This window comes from Cervus canadensis, chromosome 8, assembly GCF_019320065.1.
Source record: "Cervus canadensis isolate Bull #8, Minnesota chromosome 8, ASM1932006v1, whole genome shotgun sequence".
Taxonomy (NCBI): Eukaryota; Metazoa; Chordata; class Mammalia; order Artiodactyla; family Cervidae; genus Cervus; species Cervus canadensis.
Genome location: NC_057393.1, coordinates 7,938,671 through 7,961,361, shown reverse-complemented (window position 1 = coordinate 7,961,361; position 22,691 = coordinate 7,938,671). Strand labels below are relative to the sequence as shown.

Genomic DNA, 22,691 nt, shown 5'->3' with positions numbered 1-22,691 from the left:
GTCAATAATGCGTCATCAAGTCTCAAAAAACTTATGCAAAACTGTGTTTTGACTTCTAATGGGAGGAACAGTTCTCAGGGTTTTCTGAGAGGCTGTTTCCAGGTTATAATCCTCAGTTTGGCTCGAATAAATTTTTCCATTTCTTTCTTAGACCAACTCAAAGAGAACGAGATAAAACTACCGACATAGAAAAACATCCAAAATACCCTGCACAGGTAAAAAATAAACAAATAAGAAGTTGCACAATTCCAGGCATAACAAGGATACTTTAATAAAAATGGCAAGTACTAGCATACACATGGGAAAAGAGCGGTTATTTTGAAAGCAGAGAAGGAGTACTAAAAGAAACTTTCTTTTTATAATTTCTCTTTTTCTAGAGATTACCAAACAAACTGAAATGTTCTTAGAGAACACAAGAAACAAAGCAAATAAAAAGATTCTCAGAGAGCTTAAAATGTGAGGTAACCAATAACACTGCAGTAACCACACACTGGTCCCTAACATAGACATTTCAGACATGAGATTTATTTTAAAGATACACTGAAAACAAACACTTTTTACAAATTATATGGAACACTTAAAACATAATCTAGGAATGTTGAACATTAATTTTTAATTCAAAGTAATGACATTCACAGAATACGTCTTGGTGCCAGCCAATATGGAGTTGACTTGTGTCAGCTTAACCATTCATCCTTGCTAAAATTCAATGATTATGATTCAACTTTATAAGGTTAAGCAAGTCTTCCAGGCAATACTAGTATAACTTTCTCAAATACAAACATTTGTACCAGCAAGGAAATTATTAAAACGCATATAAATTATGCTGAGGGGCTTGATTAAAAGGCTGTCTATATAGAAAGGCACCTCAATCTTATAAAGAATACAAGCACAAAAACACTTAATCAAATATAAGATGCCAGGACATTCTCTTAGTTATGTTACATAGCAAACTGCATGTCTATAAAAGTCATTCTGTTATACATGAACTGAAAAACATATATATATATATATTTTAAAAAGCCCTTGACATGGAGGAGTGGAATATGCCTGCATTAAGCACAGAAACTCAGAGCTTTATGAACCACATGTCTCCAGCTGGCTCCCAGGCGCCACTGAAAACTGTCACCACCCTCAGAAAGACAGGATGGTCTTGTTAATGATCTCCACCGCCTCTAGAATCTCATCCTCCTTGATCACAAGCGGGGGCGCAAACCTGATGATATCGCCGTGGGTTGGCTTGGCCAGAAGTCCATTATCTCGAAGTCGCAGACACACCTTCCAAGCATCACAATCTAAAAAAAAACCGTCAAGTGTATGCTCATCAATGATAAGGAGCCTGCAGGGGTGGGGGCGGCCTGGCAAGAACAGAATTCCCAGTAAGTAAAGTGTCTGCCTGAAATGCGGGAGACCCAGGTTCCATCTCTGGGTCGGGAAGATCCCCTGGAGAAGGAAACGGCAACCCACTCCAGTACTCCTGCCTGGAAAATCCCATGGATGGAGGAGCCTGGCGGGCTGCAGTCCACGGGGTCGCACAGAGTCGGACACGACTGAGCGCCGTCACTGTCACTCAAGAAAGGCAGCTCTGAGCTGCAAGCTTGCTTCTGGCTCTTACTCTTAAAAATGAACTTACTTTTCAGCAATGGTTTGAATGGTATGAGTAGATATGGTTTTTGTCTGGTTTTCGACCTAGCATAAAAATTACATGCTAAGGCTGATGTAATTAATTATATGAGGAACCAATGCATACAAGAACTAGGGTGTGATACAGATAACTAACAGGCACAGAATAAGCAACATTCAAACCCAGTGACCATTACAGGTTTCTAACCTGGATTTGCTTCCTTAGCTGGTAGAATTAGACTCTCGGGATCCTCAAAACCCTGACTGCAACAGAAACACCGAAGGGGCCGCGGCCAGTGCCTGAGCCCCGCTCTAGACCCATCAAATCAGAGTCTTTGCGATGAGGCTAGGCTTGGATTAATTTGTTAAAAAGCTCCCTAGGTGATTCTAAAATGCAGTCAAGGTTAAAACCATTGCTTTGAAAAGGAAGGGTTATGGCAAGAAAATCCAGCCAGGAACCCTTATGGGTTACAAATGATGTGTTAAACACCAAATGCTCAGTTAAGTGGCACCTGGGGTTATTTTTATTACCAACATCACCGTTATCATTCCTATTATTACTGATGCTCCTACTATCTCTGCTGATCTGCAAAGTGAGGGAGGAAAGGAGAGCAGACAGGAAACTGCAAAGTGCTCAGGGCAGTCTTCCTAACGGAAAACAAACTGAACTCTCCAAGTACTGTATAAATAACCTGGCATAACAAATAACTCGATGATGGAATAACAAATGACTTGAAGGAATACAAATGGGTGAAATTAGTTAAATATGCCTTCTTGTAGGAAACAGCTGTATTTTTTAAGACCATTAATATAAATCAGGTAATAAGAGTACTGCATGTGTATGTGCTAAGTTGCCTCAGTCGTGTCCAGACTCTTCGCAACACCATGGACTGTAACCCACCGGGCTCCTCTGTCCATGGGATTCTCCAGGCAAGAATACTGGAGTGGTTTGCCATGCCCTCCTCCAGGGGATCTTCCCGACCCAAGGGTCGAATCCGTGTCTCTCGCGTCTCCTACACTGGCAGGCAGGTTCTCTACCACTAACACTACTTGGGAAGCCCAGAAGAGTTATCAGGCAGAGCCAACGACTTGGTCGATAGGAGGCCAGTCAACAGTTTCAAACAGAGTAACCCAACGACCAGAGAAAATACCATTTGCATTTTGAGCTTTTCCTATAAGAACAGTACCTTGTAACATATTGTGTCTCCATACCTTTGGTTTCTCTGATAACAATAGCATTTAGTAATCCTTTTCCTCTTACAGTCGTTACAACATCAGAAGGCAGCTTCATGAGTTCATTTCTCAAGATGATACCCATTTTCTCTGCATTTTCAGCAAGGTTTTCTTCTTCCAAAACCTATGTTTCAAGAGAAATTATACATATATTAAAGACTGCCTTTTTTTTTTAATGTTGCTCTTTGGAGGGGAATGTGAACTACAAGCAAAGGAAGAAGAGGATCAGATAAAGACCAGAGTGACTTAACTTTCACTTCTATTTTTCAAAGCTTATACCAGTTTGATTTCTCATTATGTAACAGACACTCACTTAGACAAAGCCTTGCTTTATGCAAAAACCCATCATTAATCTGATTCTGTAGCAAAATAAGGATTTGTTTAATGCAATTGATAAATTTTCTTCTTAGGCAAATAAATCAATGGGCTGAACACATTTTAATTTTTTAACTGCAACAGAACTTCCTTTGGCTTCTTTTTCCTCCTAAAAAGTCCATCCTCAGAGATTACATAATAATTTTATGCCTTTTGTAGGCACTTGAGGAGTAAGTCTGAAAGCATTCAAATCCCCGCTTTAACGACAATAACAAGAAACCACGTGGGCTAAGCCAGAGGCTTCACAGGCCAGCCTGGCCACAGAGGGAGAGCTCTAGGTGGACAGGCCAGGACCTGCGGGCCCAAAGCCCCGGGAGACTGAAAACTTGGGAAACCCATGCAATCCTTCTCTATACTTCATGTTCTGTAATACACTGCAGTCTTGTAACATTTCTTATTACACCAGTGAGCTCAGACTTAAGAGTCACTTCAGCACCACCTCCAGGATACTGGCTACCATATAGTTCAGTTCAATCGCTCAGTCGTGTCTGACTCTGCGACCCCATGAACCACAGCATGCCAGGCCTCCCTGTCCATCGAGTTCACTCAAACTCATGTCCATTGTGTCGGTGATGCCATCCAACCCTCTCATCCTCTGTCGTCCCCTTCTCCTCCTGCCCTCCATCTTTCCCAGCATCAGGGTCTTTTCAATGAGTCAGTTCTTTGCATCAGGTGGCCAAAGTACTGGAGTTTCAGCTTCAGCATCAGTCCTTCCAATGAATATCAGGACTGATTTCCCTTAGGATGGACTGATTGGCTCTCCTGAGAGCTACCATCAGGTTTTACCTCCAGGGCTGCGATGGCCACTCGGCAGCCCAGCGGATTGCCTCCGTATGTAGAACCATGCTCCCCTGGCTTAATGGTCAGCATTATTTCATCATCACACAACACCGCGGACACCTAAAAGACAAAAAAGAGAATTAGGCGCAGACCAAGTCTCTTCTCAGATGGACCATTCTTATTATGGAAACACAGGTATTTATGAAGCAGATGTTAAATTTGACATGAAGCTTCAACCAACAAGTGCCACACGTCAGCCTCCTTCACTACCGGTGACAAAATGAGGACTGCCCTAACATGCTCCAAGCACACTGGGCACGCTTCAGTGGTACCGCGTAATCTTTTGGAACTAATAGAAAGCTATTTCTGCAATGATATAATTTAAAATTCTTTCCACTCTCAGGGTGAAATGCTTTAATTGTTTAGAAAACAATGTTCTGCACTACACATTCGGAGCCCTTTAATCCATACCAACTGTTGGCTCTGAACAGCAAACCCGAAGAAAGGATTAACAACTGAACGTTAATTTTTTTCAATCTCTGCATTAATCGGTCAATGGTTTTAAACAATTAGTATGTTTCTGAACTATGGGGAAAAAGCCTAGACGTCTACAGGAGTACTCTGGAGATGAAATGGTCCCATCCAAAATAAATGCAGTGGAGCAAACCCAAGGGACACTCAATTCTTCAGTTAAACTAAGTGGGGTTAACCATGGAACTCTGAAATGTTTTTATCACACGTATTCCAGGTGACCTATGTATATAAACCACACTAAGTAAAACCAAACCCTCAGAAAGGCACAGTCGGTAATGTAAAAATATCTCAGGGATTCATGAGAATAGGGAAAATACAAAGAGCAGTTGAGCATTCAACTTACAGGGTATAAACCACCAGAAAGTGCCTTTCCTAGAAGGACAATATCAGGTCGGACATTTTCGTGGTCAATAGCCAGCCATCTCCCAGTTCTGGCCAAGCCTGTCTGTATTTCATCAGCAATAAACAGAACCTATTGGAAAACAACAAAATAGCATAAATGAAAATAGCATATGAAAATAATAAATTATTTTCATAGTGAAATACTTAACTTTATTTTACTCTTTCCTGCACAAATGTGTCATTCTGACATCCCCTCAGATTTGTGAAAACATTTTAATTACCCACGTGACTCCAATGGTGTGGCACACACGATTATTTCCTGTGTCAGGCCACCCTGTCCCCAGAGGCCCACTCTGCACGTTCTACACAGTGGAAGGGCAGGTATGCAAAGCGAGGGTTTTGTGGGGGGTTTCTGAATAGAACTACTCTCTGGGAACAGATTTCTATGTTTATTTCACAACCATTTGTTAATATGTACTTCTTGTTAACATTTACTAGTTTGGTGGAAGAAGAGGGGGAGAGAGATTAAATTCTGGAGCAAAGGGATACAACAAAGGCTTCGAGAAGAATCCAAGCACAGGCTGCTGGGGCAGAGAGGAAGGAGCCAGGCAGAGGGTCCACCAGGGCCCTGCCAGTAAAGTCAGCTTCTCTGCAGCCTGCTGCTAGAAAGTTCTATCAGCCCTAGAAAGTTCGGAGGCTCTTAGAATGAAGCCTCCTTCTAGTGGAAAAGTGATGCAATCTTGGAGCTTTCCTATCGGCCAAACCCTAAGCAAGGCAGGCAAGTGGGCGGCTTTGACCTGGTGCTGGGTGCAGAGCTCGCGGACTCCCACGAGGTAGCCTGGATCCGGAACAACAACGCCTGCTTCACCCTGGATTGGTTCCACCATGAACGCGGCGACGTTTGGGTCCTGAAGCGCACGCTATGGAAACAGCATGAGTATGTTCTTAGTAACTTCCTTTCCAATCTATTTGGAAATCTGAAGTCACACAATGCACATATTTTCCCATAAGAGTAAGTGCGCAAATTAAGTTTTCACACTTATATTCTGACTTCCAAGTACAACTTTTCTGACAATCAATTACCAAAAGCTCCAAATATCTCAGCTTTAAGCTACTCCATCCTGTATTTTCTAATATAATACTCAAATGTTTTGAGTGTTTGCTGTCCCCATGGCAGCTAAGTGAGGGTCTTGGAATGACTGCCTTGTGTTCCTCAAGTTGCACTTTGGAGCCTTCTCTGCAGTATTAGCCCTTTTGCCCAGTGATGCTCTGTCTGCGCCTATATGTGTGTGACAGTCACTTTTGCATGCCTTCTGTGTCTGGCTTCTAGCATTTGGGGACAGGATGCTGGAACCAGGGCATTTTCAGCTTGTCTGAGGCTTCTTTGCCAATTACAGGTCACTCCTGTTTACCTGGTATGTCTGCTTTCTTGCTTCTTTTCCTTGCCTTGTCTTGGGGAGGATTCCTGATCGGGGTTGAGACGAGCTGCAGATAGCTCATTACCTTTTCCCCTGCATGGCCTTCTTAGAGCAGGACTAGTGGCATATTATTTCACCAAGTTCCCAGACATACAAGCGAGTAACACATTCCCTGCAGACCCAGAAACAGGCCCAACAAGGTTATGTTTGACTTGCCCAAGAGAACCGACCCGCTGGTGGGGAAAGCAAGCCGTTACTCTCACCACTCAGCAGCAAGAACAGGCTGCGAACTGCTAGCATTTACTGTTTTGTTTTCTTTTGCTTTTTTAGCAGTTACTTTTTGGTTTGTTCCTCAAATTTAAGGGCAAGGGGCATACATCTTTGCCAGACATAGACTGGAATCTATAGTTTCTGCAGTGCCACACTCTTTATAAAGCTCTGCATTCTCAGAGTGGAGAGACTTTTAGAAACCAAGTGATCTGAACTATTAACTGCCCACCTCTGGCTTTCCAGGGTAGAAGATTCATGGTAAGAATAACTGTTCAGAGAGAGTACTTGGAACTGTAGGTTAACAAGAAGGCCTGCGTAAGTGACATCATCTGTACCCAGAGAAGCCACCACACATGACTTGTCTATCTGCAGGAAAATGATTTGTATTGAGTTCCTGTTGTGTCCGAAGCAGAGGCAGCAGGTCCTCTGAAAATATGCACTGCACTGCTTCTGTTTATGGGGACCTGTGGCTGCAGAGCCAGCTCCTGAGTTGGGAAGGAAAGGGAAAGATGCAGCTGGAAGTGACTGAAGATGATGCGGTGGTGGAAATAAGGCAGAATTAAGGGAGGAGTGTCTGTGGGTCAGAGACGCTGAGGAGCACCAGGGCTGCTAAGACCCCTTTGGTGGGAGCTGAGGTGCTTAAGTGCTCCCGGGGGTGGGGGGCACAGCAGGCTCTCAAGAGTCAGGGCCAAAGCCACTGATTGATACGTGACAGTGACACTGCACTGCTCAACCACCAGCTAGTGGGATGTTTTTTGTTTTTTTAGGGAAAAAACATAACTTGCAGTCATAACTAATGCTTATTAAGAAAAATCTGGGGATTTTAAAAAGAATCAGTTTACCACCCAAATGTTACCACTGCTAATCTTTTGGTGTTAAGTGTTCCTCTAGACATTTCTGTGCATATAGATTTTTGGTGTGTTTACATAGTTGTTATTCTACTGTATATACAATTTTATGTCCTTTTTGTACTTAACATATAAACGTTTTTTTCCATGTTATCTGTCTTAAACAGAAAGAAAAAAAAAAATACTCAAATGTACTGTCAATAAAAACTAGTGAAAGTGGCCTTTAAAAAGGCCATTAAATAGATACATTAGAAGTGTATCTTTTTATTTTGGAAGTCTTCCACTTCATACTTTTAAAAACCTGGCTGAAAACTGACTAATCTTGTCTATTAAAGTAATTAACAGGTAATACTCAAGTTAATACTTACGTAGGAGACAAATCTAAAGTGGTTGGTTGGTGGTCAGGAATAGACCACGGAACCTGGTTTCCACATGTTATAAACTAACTGACCGTTACAGAGAATAAGTGTGAATCCTGGCCTAACTTAAATGTAAGTTATGAGATATGTGACTCTCAGTACAATCAGATGTCTGTTTTTAATTCATACATTCAACAAACGCAGGTTCTATGTACCATGAGCTAAAGCACCGTGACACTAGGTGAAGTACCTCAAGGGCAGGCAGATCATTATACGGAATGATTTCGAAACCTGGCATAAATGGTCCAAAACCATCATAACTGGTTGGGTCAGTGGAACTGGAGATAGCAGACAATGTTCTACCCCAAAAGTTTCCAGCTAGAAAGAAGAAATAAACAGTCATTTTTTTTTTTTTTTCAAACAAACCACCCAATTTAATATCACAGTTCCCCAAAAATACTCCAGAAAGCTTTTTTCTTTAATCCTGGTCACAATCCACTACTTGTGGGATCTTAGTTCCTGGACGAGGGCTCAAACTCCTACCCACTGCAAGAGAAGTACAGAAGTCCTAACCTCGAAGTCCTAACCTCTAGATCACCACGGGATTCCCAGAAGCTTGATTTTTTTTTTTTTAAAAAGCAAGGGTTTGCTTTAGAGAGCCTCCAGTGAGCTGATTTGTTTAAACAGTATTTGATATTAAACACCCCTGGTTCATATGCCCACTGAGGTCTGGCCTTGTAATTACTCTTTTACGGCTTCTCTACTGAGTCTCCCAACTATAATACATAGCATAGCCCCTGAGGAGAGATATTTGTCTTTTCTTTCAATAATCCCAAACCCTAAAAACTGAAGCATTCAATACATGTTTTTCTAGAGACAGTTTTTCTAGACACATTTATGATAATGACATGAGAAAACGACTATCCTTCATAGAGAATTGGCAGTTTTCCTTTTAAAAATCCAACACTATAGGCTAACTATTCTACAGAATGAGTTTTACATTTCATTTGGATAAAATATCCTCAGGCAGTCTGAACACTTTCAATTTGCCTTCCGTGGTGTTATAAGCTATTATGCGCTAGAAGACAGACACTGACCTTTATTCAGGAACAATTTTTACCCATTAATTTGTTTCATTAGTAATCTGAGGACTGATTAATAATGTCAGGCACTGCTCTAGGTGTTGGGAACAGAATGATGACTGGCAAGGTCCCTGACCCCAAGGAGCTTCTATGCTATTAGGGAAGACACACCACGACAAACCGGTAAAGCAAACATACAAGGTAACTTCAACGTGGTTAAATTCAAGGAAGAAAAGAAACAAACTAGAGTAAGAGAGGCTTGGAGGGTCTCCCACTTTTTAAAAAGATATCTTCTCACCCCCTCTGCCAGCAGCAACTCAACTAACCCAGTGCTGAATTATGCTTTGAACTGCGGCACTGGAGAAGACTCTTGAGAGTCCCTTGGACTGCAAGGAGATCCAACCAGTTCTTCCTAAAGGAGATCAGTCCTGAATATTCATTGGAAAGATTGATGCTGAAGCTGAAACTCGAATAATTTGGCCACCTGATGTGAAGAACTGACTCATTTGAAAAAACCCTGATGCTGGGAAAGATTGAGGGCAGGAGGAGAAGGGGGAAACAGAGGATGAGATGGTTGGATGGCATCACCGAGTCAATGGACACGAGTTTGAATAAACTCTGGGAGCTGATGATGGACAGAGAGGCCTGGCATGCTGCGGTCCATGGGGTCGCAAAGAGTCGGACACGCCTGAGTGACTGAACTGAACTGAATTATTCCAAGTTGGCCCCATAGCATCCTTCAGTCCAACCCCTGCATAGCCTCTCTCAGCTATGAGTAATCCCTACTTGACTTGTCCACAAGCAACAGCATTATTGATTCTGCCCAGGCTTGTTTAAGACAAAGTATGCCAACAGCCTACTTGCCATCCGCCATCGGCCTCAGCAGGCTCATGGCCCGCAGCTGACCCTGCTGAATAAGGGATTGCACCTGGGGACAGTCCTCTGTCTCTTCCTACTGACTTCTCTCAATGCCTGGGAGAAACATCTTTGTGCCCTGTGCTAATATGAGAGAGACTGGACATGGTCTGTGAGGAGGAAAGTCACCAGAAAGGCCATTTTTGTTTGCAAGAGACAGTTATGTTGCCTTACAACTAAAGGCACGAGATTCCAAAATGGCAGATCAGAGAGCTGGGCAGAGACTATTTCTTCTTTGGAAACAGGAATCGGTCGCCGCCCCCTCCCAAGACACCAACTTCAGCTGGCCATCAGATGAACTCTAGATTCCACTGTATTATGGGGCGTATAATTTAGCTACGTGTGCTCACAAGGCAAAGTATTTCACAATTTCAACCATCACAAGAAAGAATCTCGACTGTGTGCAGTGACAAATTTCTCCATATATGTTTTTAAAAATTAAAGTCAAAGTTTTAGAAAAGAAAAAGTCAGAACCTATCCCAAAGTCAGACTAAATCAATAACCTAAATTAACTGTTGGTCTCCCTACTCAGTATACGAGTCATTCCTCTCAACCATTCGCAGAAATATACCGGGGGCAATGCCAGCCCTCCTCGTCCAACAGCTTTTAACAACTTGGCACAATAATATCTCATAGTGTTTGAGATACACTAAGGTTCAAGCTTCGTATCATACCTAGGACGTGACCCTACATGAACATAACCCAACCTCAATAACCTCACAAAACTGCTGCAACATTTTTGTATGATGCTTGCATCAGCAAAACTGTCTCGTTAACCAGAAAACTGCTATGAAAAAAATCAGATAAGCAGATGGGAAATAAATCACACAGTCACTCCTTCTAGGGAAGGAGAGGTAGGGAGTTTTTAGGAGCATCCAAGAAATACTTGGAAATGAACCCAAGAAAAGGAAATCTCTCGATTTTTATGCAACATTCAATGTATCACGCGTGGCTCAGTCACTTGTCATGTCTGACTCTTCGAGACTCTGGACTATAGCCCCCAGGCTCCGTGTCCATGCCATTTCCTTCTCCAGGGGATCCTCCCAACCCAAGAAGGGAAACCACATCTCTTAGGTCTCGTGCAACAGGCGGGTTCTTTACCACTAGCACCACCTGGGAAGCCTCGATATAACATATATGAGACAAATATATTTGCAATATCTCATCATAAGTTAAAATGGAAACAAATAATTGTATGTTTCAATCATAGCAGCTAACACTGAATTTCACATACCTGCAAAAACAATCTTTGCCTTGTATTTCGGGATCCCCTTGACGGTATACCCCCATTTACGAGCAAGCTTGCAAGCAGTCTCTCCAGCCTCCACTCCTACCCAAGGGAACATTTTAAAATATCAGTTTTAAAAAATGTTTCAAGTTACTAGAAAATAATAAGATTTTCTTGGCTATTTAACAAAAAAAAAAAAAAGAAATATTTTACCTGTATTCATTGGAAGAACTTTGTGGTAGTTGAAAAGTTTAGTAACATACTCTTCGTATTCACCAAGCACATTATTGTAGAAAGCCCTAGATGTTAAGGTCAACTTGTCCACCTGACTTTTCAAAGCATCCACAATCTTTGGATGACAATGCCCCTGGTTGACAGCACTGTAAGCACTCAGAAAGTCAAAATATTTTCTGCCTTCAACATCCCACACGTAAATACCTAAAACATAAGGAAAATAATTTTAGAAAAATCACTAAATTACATAACCTTCAAAGATTAAGACTGCTAGCCAGCCCTCTGAATACCTATGTATGGACCTCTAGTTAACAGAGAATTGTGGTTAAGGCATAGTTTTACTCAAGCATAATAAACTTTGATTTATATGGAATTATATTTTATCTGTCCAGCATCAAATTACACATTTAATAAAAACAGCAGTAACATGAAGAGATTTTATAAATTCTAGAGTAAAACCTTTATTCCTAGAAACCTGTTTATCATTTAAGGCTGGAGTTTTATCTTCCTTCCTTTTTTTTCTTTGCCATGCATGAGGCTTGTGGCATTCTCAGTTCCCTGAGCAGGGATTAAACCCAGGTCACATCACTGAAGCCCAAAATCCTAACCACTAGGCCACCAGAGAACTCCTAAAGTTGGAATTTAAAGGAAAAAGTTACATAAAACATAAATATCGCGATTAATTGACTGTAAAAACCAACAAAATGAAAACAAATACTTCCAAATCACACATCTATTTAGTAAGGATCTACTATCCAGAACTCCTACAACTCAACAAGGTATACAAGCCAATTAAAAAATAGCAAATCGAACTGCCTGGCAGTCCCATGGTAAGGGCTCCACACTTTCACTGCCAAGAGCCCCAGGTTCAATCCCTGGTGGAGGAACTAAGATCCCACAAACTGCATAGCACAGCCAAAAAAAAGAAAAGGCAAAGAACTTGAATGGCCATTTCTCCAAACAAGATATACAAATGACCAACAAGCGCATGAAAAGATGCTATCATTAGTCGTCAGAGAAAAATGCAAACCAAAACCACAATGGTAGCATTTACTTTCACCGGGATGGCTATCACTTTCTTAAAAAGGAAAGCAAAAACTGGCAAGGATTGGAGAAACTGAAACTCTTATGTAACTAGTTGGAATGTAAAGTGGTGCAAGAGCTGTTGAAAACAGTTTCGGGGTTCCTCATAAGTTAAGGTGAAACATAAAATACTGTATGACCCAGCAACCAAACGCCTAGAAGTGGAAGACAGGTGTTCAAACAGAAATGTGTTATTTTAAATAGCCAAAAGGCGGAAACAACCCAAATGTCCATCAACTGATAAATGGACACACACGTGGTATCTCCATAAAATGGAGAACTTAATTCAACCATAAATAGGGATGCATACTAACTCATGCTACAGCATGGAAGAAATCTTGAAAACATGGAGCTAAGTGAAATCGGTCACATACTGTCTGTCCCCATTTACATGAAACATCTAGAATAGGCAAGTCTGTAGCAACAAAAAGCAGATGAGTAGCTGCCAGGTTCTAGGGGAGGAAAGAGTGGGGAGTGACTGTTTAATGAGTATGGGGCTGCCTTTGGGGATAATGAAAAATGTTCTAGAACGAGGTAGCAGTGACAGTTGGACAACATTATAAATGTACTCAATGCCACTGAATTAAACACTGGTTAAAACAGTAAATTTTATGCTACATTTTACAACAATTTTTTTAAGCTAACCATAGATATTTAAATGTATTAGGGGCTCAGTAATTTCTGCCACGTACTTAACATACTTAAAGGTACTATGTCCTTTATCTCATCAAAACCCTCTATAAGTATGTCCCTACACTACAGAGGTAAGAAGTAGATGCTTAGATTATAACTAGCCCAAGCTGGTATGCATGCAACCAGGACTTGAACCCAGTCAGATTCCAGCATGCATGCTCTGCTACTGTAAGTAAAGAACATTTTTACAAATCAGTAAAATATAAACCTAGATTTTCATCTGTTCAGAAGGAGCTTTATTTATTACAGTACTGGTCCCAAATCAAAAAATATATAGGCAAATGACTGTATTATCTTCTGGCCCAGAGATAACTGATAAACTTCAGCTTGATTTGATGATGGCTATTATTTCAAATTATGGATTAAATCACCATTTGGCAACAATCAGTAATCATTTATTCAGACAAGAATCATTAACGGATGCTAAAAGTGGGAGTAAAAGCTTTTTACACCTTACCAGTCATCCCCAAATGGAGGTTCATGCTAAAAAATTATTGGCCTGTACTCTTCAAAAATATCAAGGTCAAGAAGCCAAAGGAATTATTCTGGATTAGACTAAACAGCCCGAAAACCGAATGCAACCCATAGCCTGAGGTTTTCTTTTGCTACACAGGGCAACAAGCGAGATCTGAATCAGGCCTGTAGATTAGAGAGCAGTGCTGTGCCAGTGCGAATTTCCTGATTTTGATAATTACACTCTGTTATGTAAGACAGTCTTTGTGTTTCAGGAAAGGCACAAATATTTGGGGGTAAAGAGGCATGTCTGCAACTTCCTCTCAAACAGTTCAAGGAAAAACAATGTATGTGTGTTTCTGGACAAAGATGATTATGCAAGTGCAATTAAAAGAAAAAAAGGACTTGGGAAATCTGGGTGAACAGCAACAAAAGAGAAATTCTAGTGCTACTGTGGCAGCTTTTTACACCAAAATAAAAGTTAAAGGGAAAAAAAGTGACAATATTACAGTACTTCACTCATGTATTATACATTCCCTCATGGCAAGTCCGTCATGACCACGCATTCCCCACAGCACCTCACACAGCAAGCAGCAGACACTCAATAGATGTTGAATTAATCGTGCCTGCAGTACAGAAATTAAATGCCTCTGGAAAAATGTACAGTGAGAAAATATAATAGCAAACTTCACAAAAAGGTAAAGCAAATAATCAGGGGTGGTGGAAAGGGTGAAAACATACCCTTCCCTCTCTCCAAGGCTACAGGTAAAGGATGGTAGTTGTGGGCACCATATTTAGATTCCCGTTCAAAAATGTAATCAGAGGACGGAGGGCCTTGAACCGTTTTTTTAGTTGCAACAGATGTAGCAGAAGCCACTGAAGAATGAACTCCACGACCAAGGCCAGCAACAGTCTGCAAACGTGCTAGTTTGGAAAGCATGATGTCCTTCAAGTGGGAATATCACCGACCTGTCCAAAGAAAAGAGAAGGCATAAAGGGTAAGAAACTTCACAGGGTGGGTGAATGTCTACTCATGAACTATACTTGGAGCACTCACCAAAGAATCAGGAAAATAAGAGAGAACAACGGAGGTCTTAACTGCAAATGAAAAGCAACATTTAAAAAGTGTATAAAATTTTTTAATTGAAAAAATAAAATGAAAAAAACAAAAACCACCAAAAAAAAGAGAACACACACCTGACTCCTGCCTTTGGGGAACCTGAAGGGCAACAGGGTAAACACGCAGATAAACTTGTAAATAAGCCCCAGGAGGCTAGAAGGCCAAGAGAACAGGGAAGAGCCATGCAAAGCAGACCTGCTTTTACCTTTCCCAAACAGCCGTCTGCACCACCTGACAAGCTCGGGGCGGTCAGGCGGTCAGGCAGGGCCAAACAGCACAGGCATGCAAAGAGCTGAACAGCCATTTGAAAGGTATTTATGCGGGGGTGTGAGACTCAGATGGATCTCAGATTAGAGCCCAAAGGCACAAACCAAATCAGAGATGCTGGCTGCCCTGGGGCGGGGGGTGGGGGAGGCTAGAGATCATGGGGGCAGGGGCAGAGGCACTGAGAACTACTTTGCCTATCAACTTGGTCCTCCCGTAAGGAGCGAGGAAATTAGGGAAGAACTTGGTTTCCACAAAGGGACCAGACACACCCTAAAGTAAAAGTAAAAGCAGCGGGGTGGAAAAGTGATTCCTTACGGGAAGGGAAGGGAAGGGAAGAGCCTTCTAAGTTTACTGCAGGAAAGACAGAAACTACAAAAGGTAAAATCTGTGGGACTTCACAGGTGGTACAGTGGCTAAAAACACTCCGGTGGTTAAAACCCCACACTCCCAATACAGGGATTCAGGGGGCGAGGGTCTGATCCCTGCTCAGGGAACTAAGATCCCATATACTTCGTGGCATGACCAAAAAAAAAGGTAAAATCTATTATTTAGCCACAATTATCTAAAACGTATCTGGGTTAAAATAATCATAAACAAAGATGGGGGGAAAAGTTTTGCAATTTCTAACAAATAGCCTTTGAAGAGCTTTTACATTAAGAGGAACAGACCAAAAGCACAGCAAAACCAAGTATGAGAGGAAAAGTTACAGCTCCCAAAGAAACCGTCTTCTCTGCTAGGATGATTGCTTCTGTGAAATTAACCCCCCTCAAAAAAAGCTTCACCACAGAAGCAACTGTTGGAAGGAGAAAAAGGCAACTAGGAGCTAGAGCACCTCAAAGTACAAGCTGAGAAGTTTAGCAATAAATCCTAAATATCACGAGCAAACTGACATTTACTGACCATCTATTTATATATTCCAATGTCATCGCTGCTCTCACCCCACCAGCACCAGCCCTAAAACCAGCCCCCACCACAGCTTTGTAGCCAACTGTATCATTAAGTCATGACAAGCCACAACGTACAGACTGAGTCATAGAAGTAACTAAGAATGACAACAAGGAAATTGGGGACAATCCAGAGCAATCATGTCAGGGGAGGGGGCCATGCTTTTTAAAGATACATTTCAAGATTAATGGAAAGTTGCCAACACTAGGCATACTTAATACGCCTATGCTTTTTTAAAATGACCAATTAACTCACATTTCAAGAGAAGCTATTAATGACAAGTCAGGCCATGCACATCTCCAGCATTCAGTTGGAGCTGCCCGATTAGCAAAAGCTAATACTTGGAACTTGGCTTGCTTTGCTTTCCACTTGGCACTAGCCGCTAAACCCAGTATGTTCAGGAATGTACGAAAAGAAAATCCAGCACTTTATGTGCCGAGACTCACCAACTAGCCCTTCTTCCCACAGTTGAAATTACAGCAAGAATTTTTAACCCGAGATCCAGGGACGTCTTCAGAAGGTCCAGTGACTCCTGAAATAAAATACAGAGTTGTCAGCATAAGTGCATTTTTTTTTTAAGGAAAAGACCCCTAATTTCTACCAGATCTTATTTCAAAGAAATACGTGTTAACAACAATAAAACAATTATATAAGAATCACTCATGAAAAAAAAAAAAAAGAATCACTCATGGGAGATAGCCATTAGCCAAAAATAGCAAAAATTCTAGTTATACTAGACAGAAATTCCCCAAAATGCTAAGGCTTTATAAAGCGTTGATTTTAACTCTATTGCTTGGGTAGAGACTCAGAATTAGTGCTGTTTGACCAACTAAAAAGTCAAAACGAGGTACTTTCCTAGTGGTCCAGTGCTAAGACTCTGTGCTCCCAAAGCAGGAGGCCTGGGCTTGATCCCTAGTCATGGAGCCGCAGGCTACAGCCCAGAGTTTGCAGGCCAAGACTAAAGCACTCCCACGCCGAAACTAAGAGCCAATGCAGCCAGATAAATAATTTTTTTTTTTTTAAAGAGCAACACGTTAACTTTTACCTTGATCAAACTAACCAAAAAACACAGTGCTACTTAGATATACTTTTAACCGGAACACTTTCTGAAAAGAACTGTAACTAAAATAAAAGCCTTAGAAGTGTTTGTGCTCTTAGACCACTAATTTCACTCTCAAGATTAGATCCTAAAGCAACACTCAGGAATGTACTGAAACATTCATTAATAAAGATGTTCAACAATATGAGAATAGTTCAACATAATCACATAATAACATTGCTATTTAAAATAATTAGTTTTTGATGACATGGAGATTTTTATGATATGTTTAAGTGAAAAAAAATACAATCACATATACAGTGTTCAACTCTACCAAAAAATATACCCAAGGAAGTTCACTATGGTTACCTTTCCACTGCTCTATATTTTCCATGTTTCCTAATGATCAAGAATTACATTTATAAGGACTTCCCTGGTGGTCCAGTGGCTAAGACTCTGCCCTCCCAATGCAGGGGGCATGGGTTTGACCCCTGGTCAAGGAACAAGGATTACTGCATGCGGAACAGGTAGGGCCCCAAAAAAGAAGGCAGAAGACACTCCCCCCCCTCAAAAAAAAAGGTGCTTGCTAAGTCACTTCAGTGTCCAGCTCTTTGCCATCCCATGGACTGAAGCCCCACCAGGCTCCTCTGTCCATGGGGTTCTCCAGGCAAGAATACTGGAGTGGGTTGCTGCACCCTCCTCCAGGGGATCTTCCCGACCCAGGGATTGAACTCACATCTCCTGCATCATCAGGAGGGTTCTTCACCACTAGAGCCACATGAGAAGCCAGGTGTGTGTGTCTGTGTATGGGGTGGGGGGGTAATTAAAAAAAAAATACTAAAACCTCTCTAAACAAGAATATTGTGAGCGAAAGGAATCCTTGAAATTATTTGAATTGAACATTTTCCTTTTATACAAGTCATTTGTTCAGCTCATTTGCAAAAGAAATGGGACAAAATATGCCGAGTTCATAACTACAACTTACTAACAGTAACATCCAAAACATTACTAATACTCATGCTTAAGGTTTTTAAAGATGAACTCTGAATATTTAATTCACCTGGTAAAAGTCCGCTGTTCAATGCATTAAATGTACTAGGATCCTGTAAGCACATTTCTATTAAAAAGCCTTCGGTGTTCAAGTTACTGTGGTTGGCACAACGTAAGAAATATTAGAGGAGAATTAAGATGGGCTTAAAAATAGCCAGCATCAACAATTTCCTCTTCCAAAAAGGCTTGGAAAACCAGAAGAGTGGACCATAAGGTCCTCAGAGTTTGAAAATCAGGACTTAAATTCTAGCTGGGGCTATTAAGAGTAACTTTATTTGGATGATTTTGTCCGTTTTTTTTTAGCTTCAATGTCCCCACTTGCAAAATGAAGTTGAAGCCACTCAAGGCCATTACTAAGGATTACATGAGATAATGTTAAAGCACCAAACTTAGCAAGAAAATGACCAATTATTAATAGTTCCTTCTTGCCTTAACTCACAAGGAAATTAGTTATCTCTGCAATATATTAAAAAAAAAAAAAAGTCAACAGTGCCAGGGTTTCTTTTTTTAAACTAGAGCTTTTTTCTTCTAAAAATTTGTTTCTATTGATAAATAATAAGGAACACAAGAAAATTACCTGAAAATCCATACTTCCGTGATAATCACTAACGTTTTTATCTTGTTTCTATGAATAAATACTATACATCTTAGCTCCCTTTCACACTTCCCTACTGAATTTACCACATCAGACCTTCTATGACTCCCAGGACCTCTGCACAGATTTTTGTCACAGGTTCTAACACCTCAAGACACTCGTCTTCATGCCTGTCCACCTAAAAAGACAGTACTCCTTTCATGCCTGTACTCCTTAAAAAGACAGTAACTATGTCTTAAAATTCACCCTGCATCCCAAGAACCTAGCCCAGGTTTGGGCATTCCTTATCTGTCAAGTGAATGAGGTCACTCCTAAACACTTAAGACTTAAGAGGGAATCAAGACAGATAAATAGCAAGGACCTCCAGGAGATGGTTAAATCACTCCTAAAGGATGGAGTAGAGTCTAAGAGGAGGCTAGTATGACATCACCAAGAAAAATTTTTTCATCAAGAGTTCCCTTCATTAGATCAGTTCACTCCAGGCTGTGCATTTAACCTAGGCTCCTGGAGAAGAGGACAAAGAGTTATTGACAGCAAAAATTTTAATACTGAATATTTTCAGTAAAACACATAATTAACAAGGTCCTTCTTCAAGCTATTATTAGACCAGTCCAATCCATCCTATCTACACTAGAACATACCTAAAATAGAATTCCATAAAAGGCTGCATTCTGAAGAGTTAATTTAGCATACACTATGAAGTACTATTTTTTAAGATCATTCTACAGGAAAAACCAGCATGAATTCATCAGAAAGCCACTTAAAATATTCCACTGGAGGAACAGAGTTTGGTTTTACTACCTTTGTCAAATATTTACTTTTCTTGAGGCAACCATTCACAAATACAGTCCTTTTTGGAAAGTTCTGCCAACAAAAGTTTAGGGGTTTGTTGGGTTTTTTTTTTTGGTTTTTTTTTTTTTACATAATCGGGCTCAGAGTCAACTCAAGTGCGTCACTGGCAAACACCTTAAGCATTACTACTGAAAAAGTACTGGCTCAGTTAGGTCAAACCCTCCACACACCTCCAAAATCCACTCACCACTATCTTTAAATGTGGATTTCACCCATCCCTCCAAAATCCACTCACCACTATCTTTAAATGTGGATTTCACCCATCCCTGGGAACTCAGTAAAGGGCGTAAAATATGCCCACAAGTTACTGTAATAAAGGCAGGGTATGGGTGGAAATACAAATACAGCCTCTTTGAGGGAAAAAAAAAAGTCTTTTTCAGAATTTTTACCTTTCCAAGTTATACTGGGTCTTTTGGGAAGCAGAAAACTCATCTTGAGCACCATGAAAAACTGCAATCCCAAAACAGTAAGCTTTACTATTTAAACCTCACTAAAAGATTTTACTTTCCCACCAGGCTGCTACAGTCAGGAACTAGATTTTCTGAAAACAGAACCAGGATATTCTAATGAAAGAAGCCTATTGTTTCCAGTGGATTAAGATGAAGAGCACAGATTACATACCTAAAGAACAGTTCCAGGTTCCAATGGAGAGAACCAGTTTCCCTATAGAAACTCTTAGAACTCTGAAGGAGAGACTGAGAATTGAGAAGGAAGTAATTTCTTAAAGCCACTTCATTCCAAAGTCACTTCCCCTTCCCCTCCCCCTTAATTTATCACCTTATCAGAGGTGAAAACTGAACCTCAAGAAGGTAAAAGATACGGTAACAAAGGGAGGAGACGGTAGGTCACTGAGTACAGGTATCCCACTCAATTCAACCAGAACGTATTAAATGCTCAGCACCGTTGGCGAAGAAACGCGAACGATGACGTCTTCGTGCTTAAAAGTCCTGTGGACCCCAACCCCTTGACATCACACATTTAACCTGAACGTCACGGTAAGGCTCTACCTGCCTGATGGCTTATTTGAACAAAGGCTGGAGGAGAAAAGGTTACGGGAGGAGAGGAGACGGGCAGACCTGCCCGGGTGGGCTCGGACCCCTTCTCAGTAAGAGTCGGCGCGCCCCACTCTCATAGGCAAAAATACATGGGTTTACCGAGCAGTCCCGCGTATCCAGAATGCGTCCCGCCCAGTGCGCCGGCGCCCCAAAAGGCCTCCTCCCGGAAACCCCCAAGGCGCCCGAGAGGCTCCAGGCCGAGGCGCAGGGACCCTGCAGCGCCTGGGGCCCCGGCGCGGGATGGGGGGACTGCAGGCCGGGGAGGGCGGGGGCGGAGCGCCGGCCCGCCCGGCTCCGCCCGCTCTGGCAGGCGGAGGTGCCACATCCACAGCCTCCGTCTCTGTCCTCCTGCCTCCGGGCCGGGATGCGCCGCGTCCTGCCCGCCCGGATTGCGCGCGGGCCTGCGGCTCTCCGGGCCAACCCCCTCCCCGCGCCCCAGATGCCCCGGGAGTCCGGGGCCCGCTGCGCAAAGCCGCTGCGCAGGCGGAGCCTGCCCTCCCGGTGGAGGCCCAAAGCACCCCCTCCACACGCTCCCCGCAACCCGGGACCCGAGCCGCTCACGCCCACCTCGCCCCGCCCCGCCCCGCCGCGGCCCAGGGCGCCCGGCCCCTGCCCGAGCTCCGGCCCCGACCCCGCGGCTCCCCGCACGGATACCTGGCGGCACCTCCAAGGCCAGACCGGGGACACGCGGCGTCCACGAAGCAGCTGCGACGACGGCGACGCGTCACAGACCTTAAGATGCGCCTGCTGCCCCGCCCCCCGCGGACGCCCTTGCCGCCCATTGGCCCGCAGCGGAGGACTGGCCACCAATCGCCGTGGGCCCGCCCCCCGCCCCGGCGCCGCGCATCCCGGACTCGGACGCGGCGCGGTTCGAGCCGCTCTCCCGCGCCTTCCGCGCCCGGCAATTCCGGGCAGCGGTCGGGGTCGGTACCTGAGTTCGGGCGCCTGCCTGGAACCTTGCCTTTTCATCGATTCCCCTCACCCTCCTCCCATTGCTGGCGAGAAAACAAGGTCCGAAGGGTTAAAACGCGGGACTGGACCTCCAGACCTGCGTTCTTCCCGGGGTTGCGCTTCCAGGCCTTTGCCTCGGGGAGCCTTCCCGTGTGTGCAGGCCGCCCGCCTGTACTGGCCCGGGACAGGAGATGCGGCCGCCGTGCCCTTGAACTCTGGTGTGCTGCAGCGCTTAAGTCTCCACTGCAGCGGAAAGCCCACGGCCACCTCCTCGTGGCTGCTGGTAGATACTGAAATGAGGGCAAAATGATATGTAAATTTGTCTGCGGCGCCCTGCACAGTCCGTTAGAAAACCGAGAAGTGGGAGTGCCCAGGCCAGAGTAATAGCTGCTGCTGCTGCTGCTAAGTCGCTTCAGTCGTGTCCGACTCTGCGACCCCAGGGACGGCAGCCCACCAGGCTCCCCCGTCCCTGGGATTCTCCAGGCAAGAACACTGGAGTGGGTTGCCATTTCCTTCTACAATGCATGAAAGTGAAAACTGAAAGTGAAGTCACTCAGTCGTGTCCGACTCTTCGCGACCCCATGGACTGCAGCCTACCAGGCTCCTCCGTCCATGGAATTTTCCAGGCAAGAGTACTGGAGTGGGTTGCCATTGCTTTCTTCACAGGGTAATAGGCTCGGGGGTAAAAGAATATGCCTGCCAATGCGGGAGATGCAGGAGACGCAAGTTCCATCCCCAGATGGGGAAGATCCTCAGAGAAGAAAATAGCAACCCACTCCAATACTCTCCCCTGGGAAACCCCATGGACAGAGGAGCCTGGTGGGCTGCAGTACATAGGGTCCCAAAGAGTCGGACAGGAGCACGCAGGCCACCTCATGTTAGAACCAGAAGAGAACATGCCATCGTCTAGTCTACACCATTTTTGTTACATATTGGGAAACAGAGCTGGGAGTGAAAAAGCAGCTTACCCAGGGTTATCCCACACTTGGACAGACCACTCCTGCGTGCTGGTCGCCCCTCTCCAATGGCGGTTGCAGAGAGCCCCCAGAAATCGGACGGCACCTCACCCTGGGTTCCCTTAGACTGCCCTAATGAGGCAGGGTCCTATCTGGAAACAGGTGGCACACTCCAAAATGGAAAATTGAGGTGTATTTGTTAAAGGAATCATTTAAGTGTGAACACATAAACCACAAGGGGCAGAGGAGTAACCTGGGGCTGCTGCACCAGGGAGGGTCATGGTCAACCCTAGGCCTAAAGGGGCTGTTTCCAGCATCCAAAGACAAAAAGAATGGGAAGGCCACCTGCCTGGGCAGAGATCTTCAGTGACCTCCTAGGAAAGAAGCTGGG

General features: G+C 43.3%; 1 protein-coding gene across 2 annotated transcripts; it reads right to left on the bottom strand.

The window, feature by feature from the left end:
• Positions 1 to 246: 246 nt before the first annotated feature.
• Positions 247 to 21,166, bottom strand: OAT (ornithine aminotransferase). Of its 2 annotated transcripts, XM_043475384.1 has the most exons (12): positions 21,048 to 21,166; positions 16,249 to 16,334; positions 14,528 to 14,568; positions 14,212 to 14,439; positions 11,221 to 11,445; positions 11,014 to 11,109; positions 8,033 to 8,160; positions 5,685 to 5,807; positions 4,889 to 5,017; positions 4,018 to 4,131; positions 2,836 to 2,980; positions 247 to 1,295 (listed from the first exon to the last, which is right to left on the bottom strand). In XM_043475384.1, exons 4-12 carry the CDS (start codon positions 14,408 to 14,410, stop codon positions 1,135 to 1,137), a joined length of 1,320 nt encoding a protein of 439 aa, XP_043331319.1. In that variant the 5' UTR covers positions 14,411 to 14,439; positions 14,528 to 14,568; positions 16,249 to 16,334; positions 21,048 to 21,166; the 3' UTR covers positions 247 to 1,134. The 2 variants fall into 2 exon arrangements, with proteins under 2 accessions (XP_043331319.1, XP_043331318.1); XM_043475383.1 differs by lacking the exon at positions 14,528 to 14,568.
• Between the last annotated feature and the right edge of the window lie 1,525 nt (positions 21,167 to 22,691).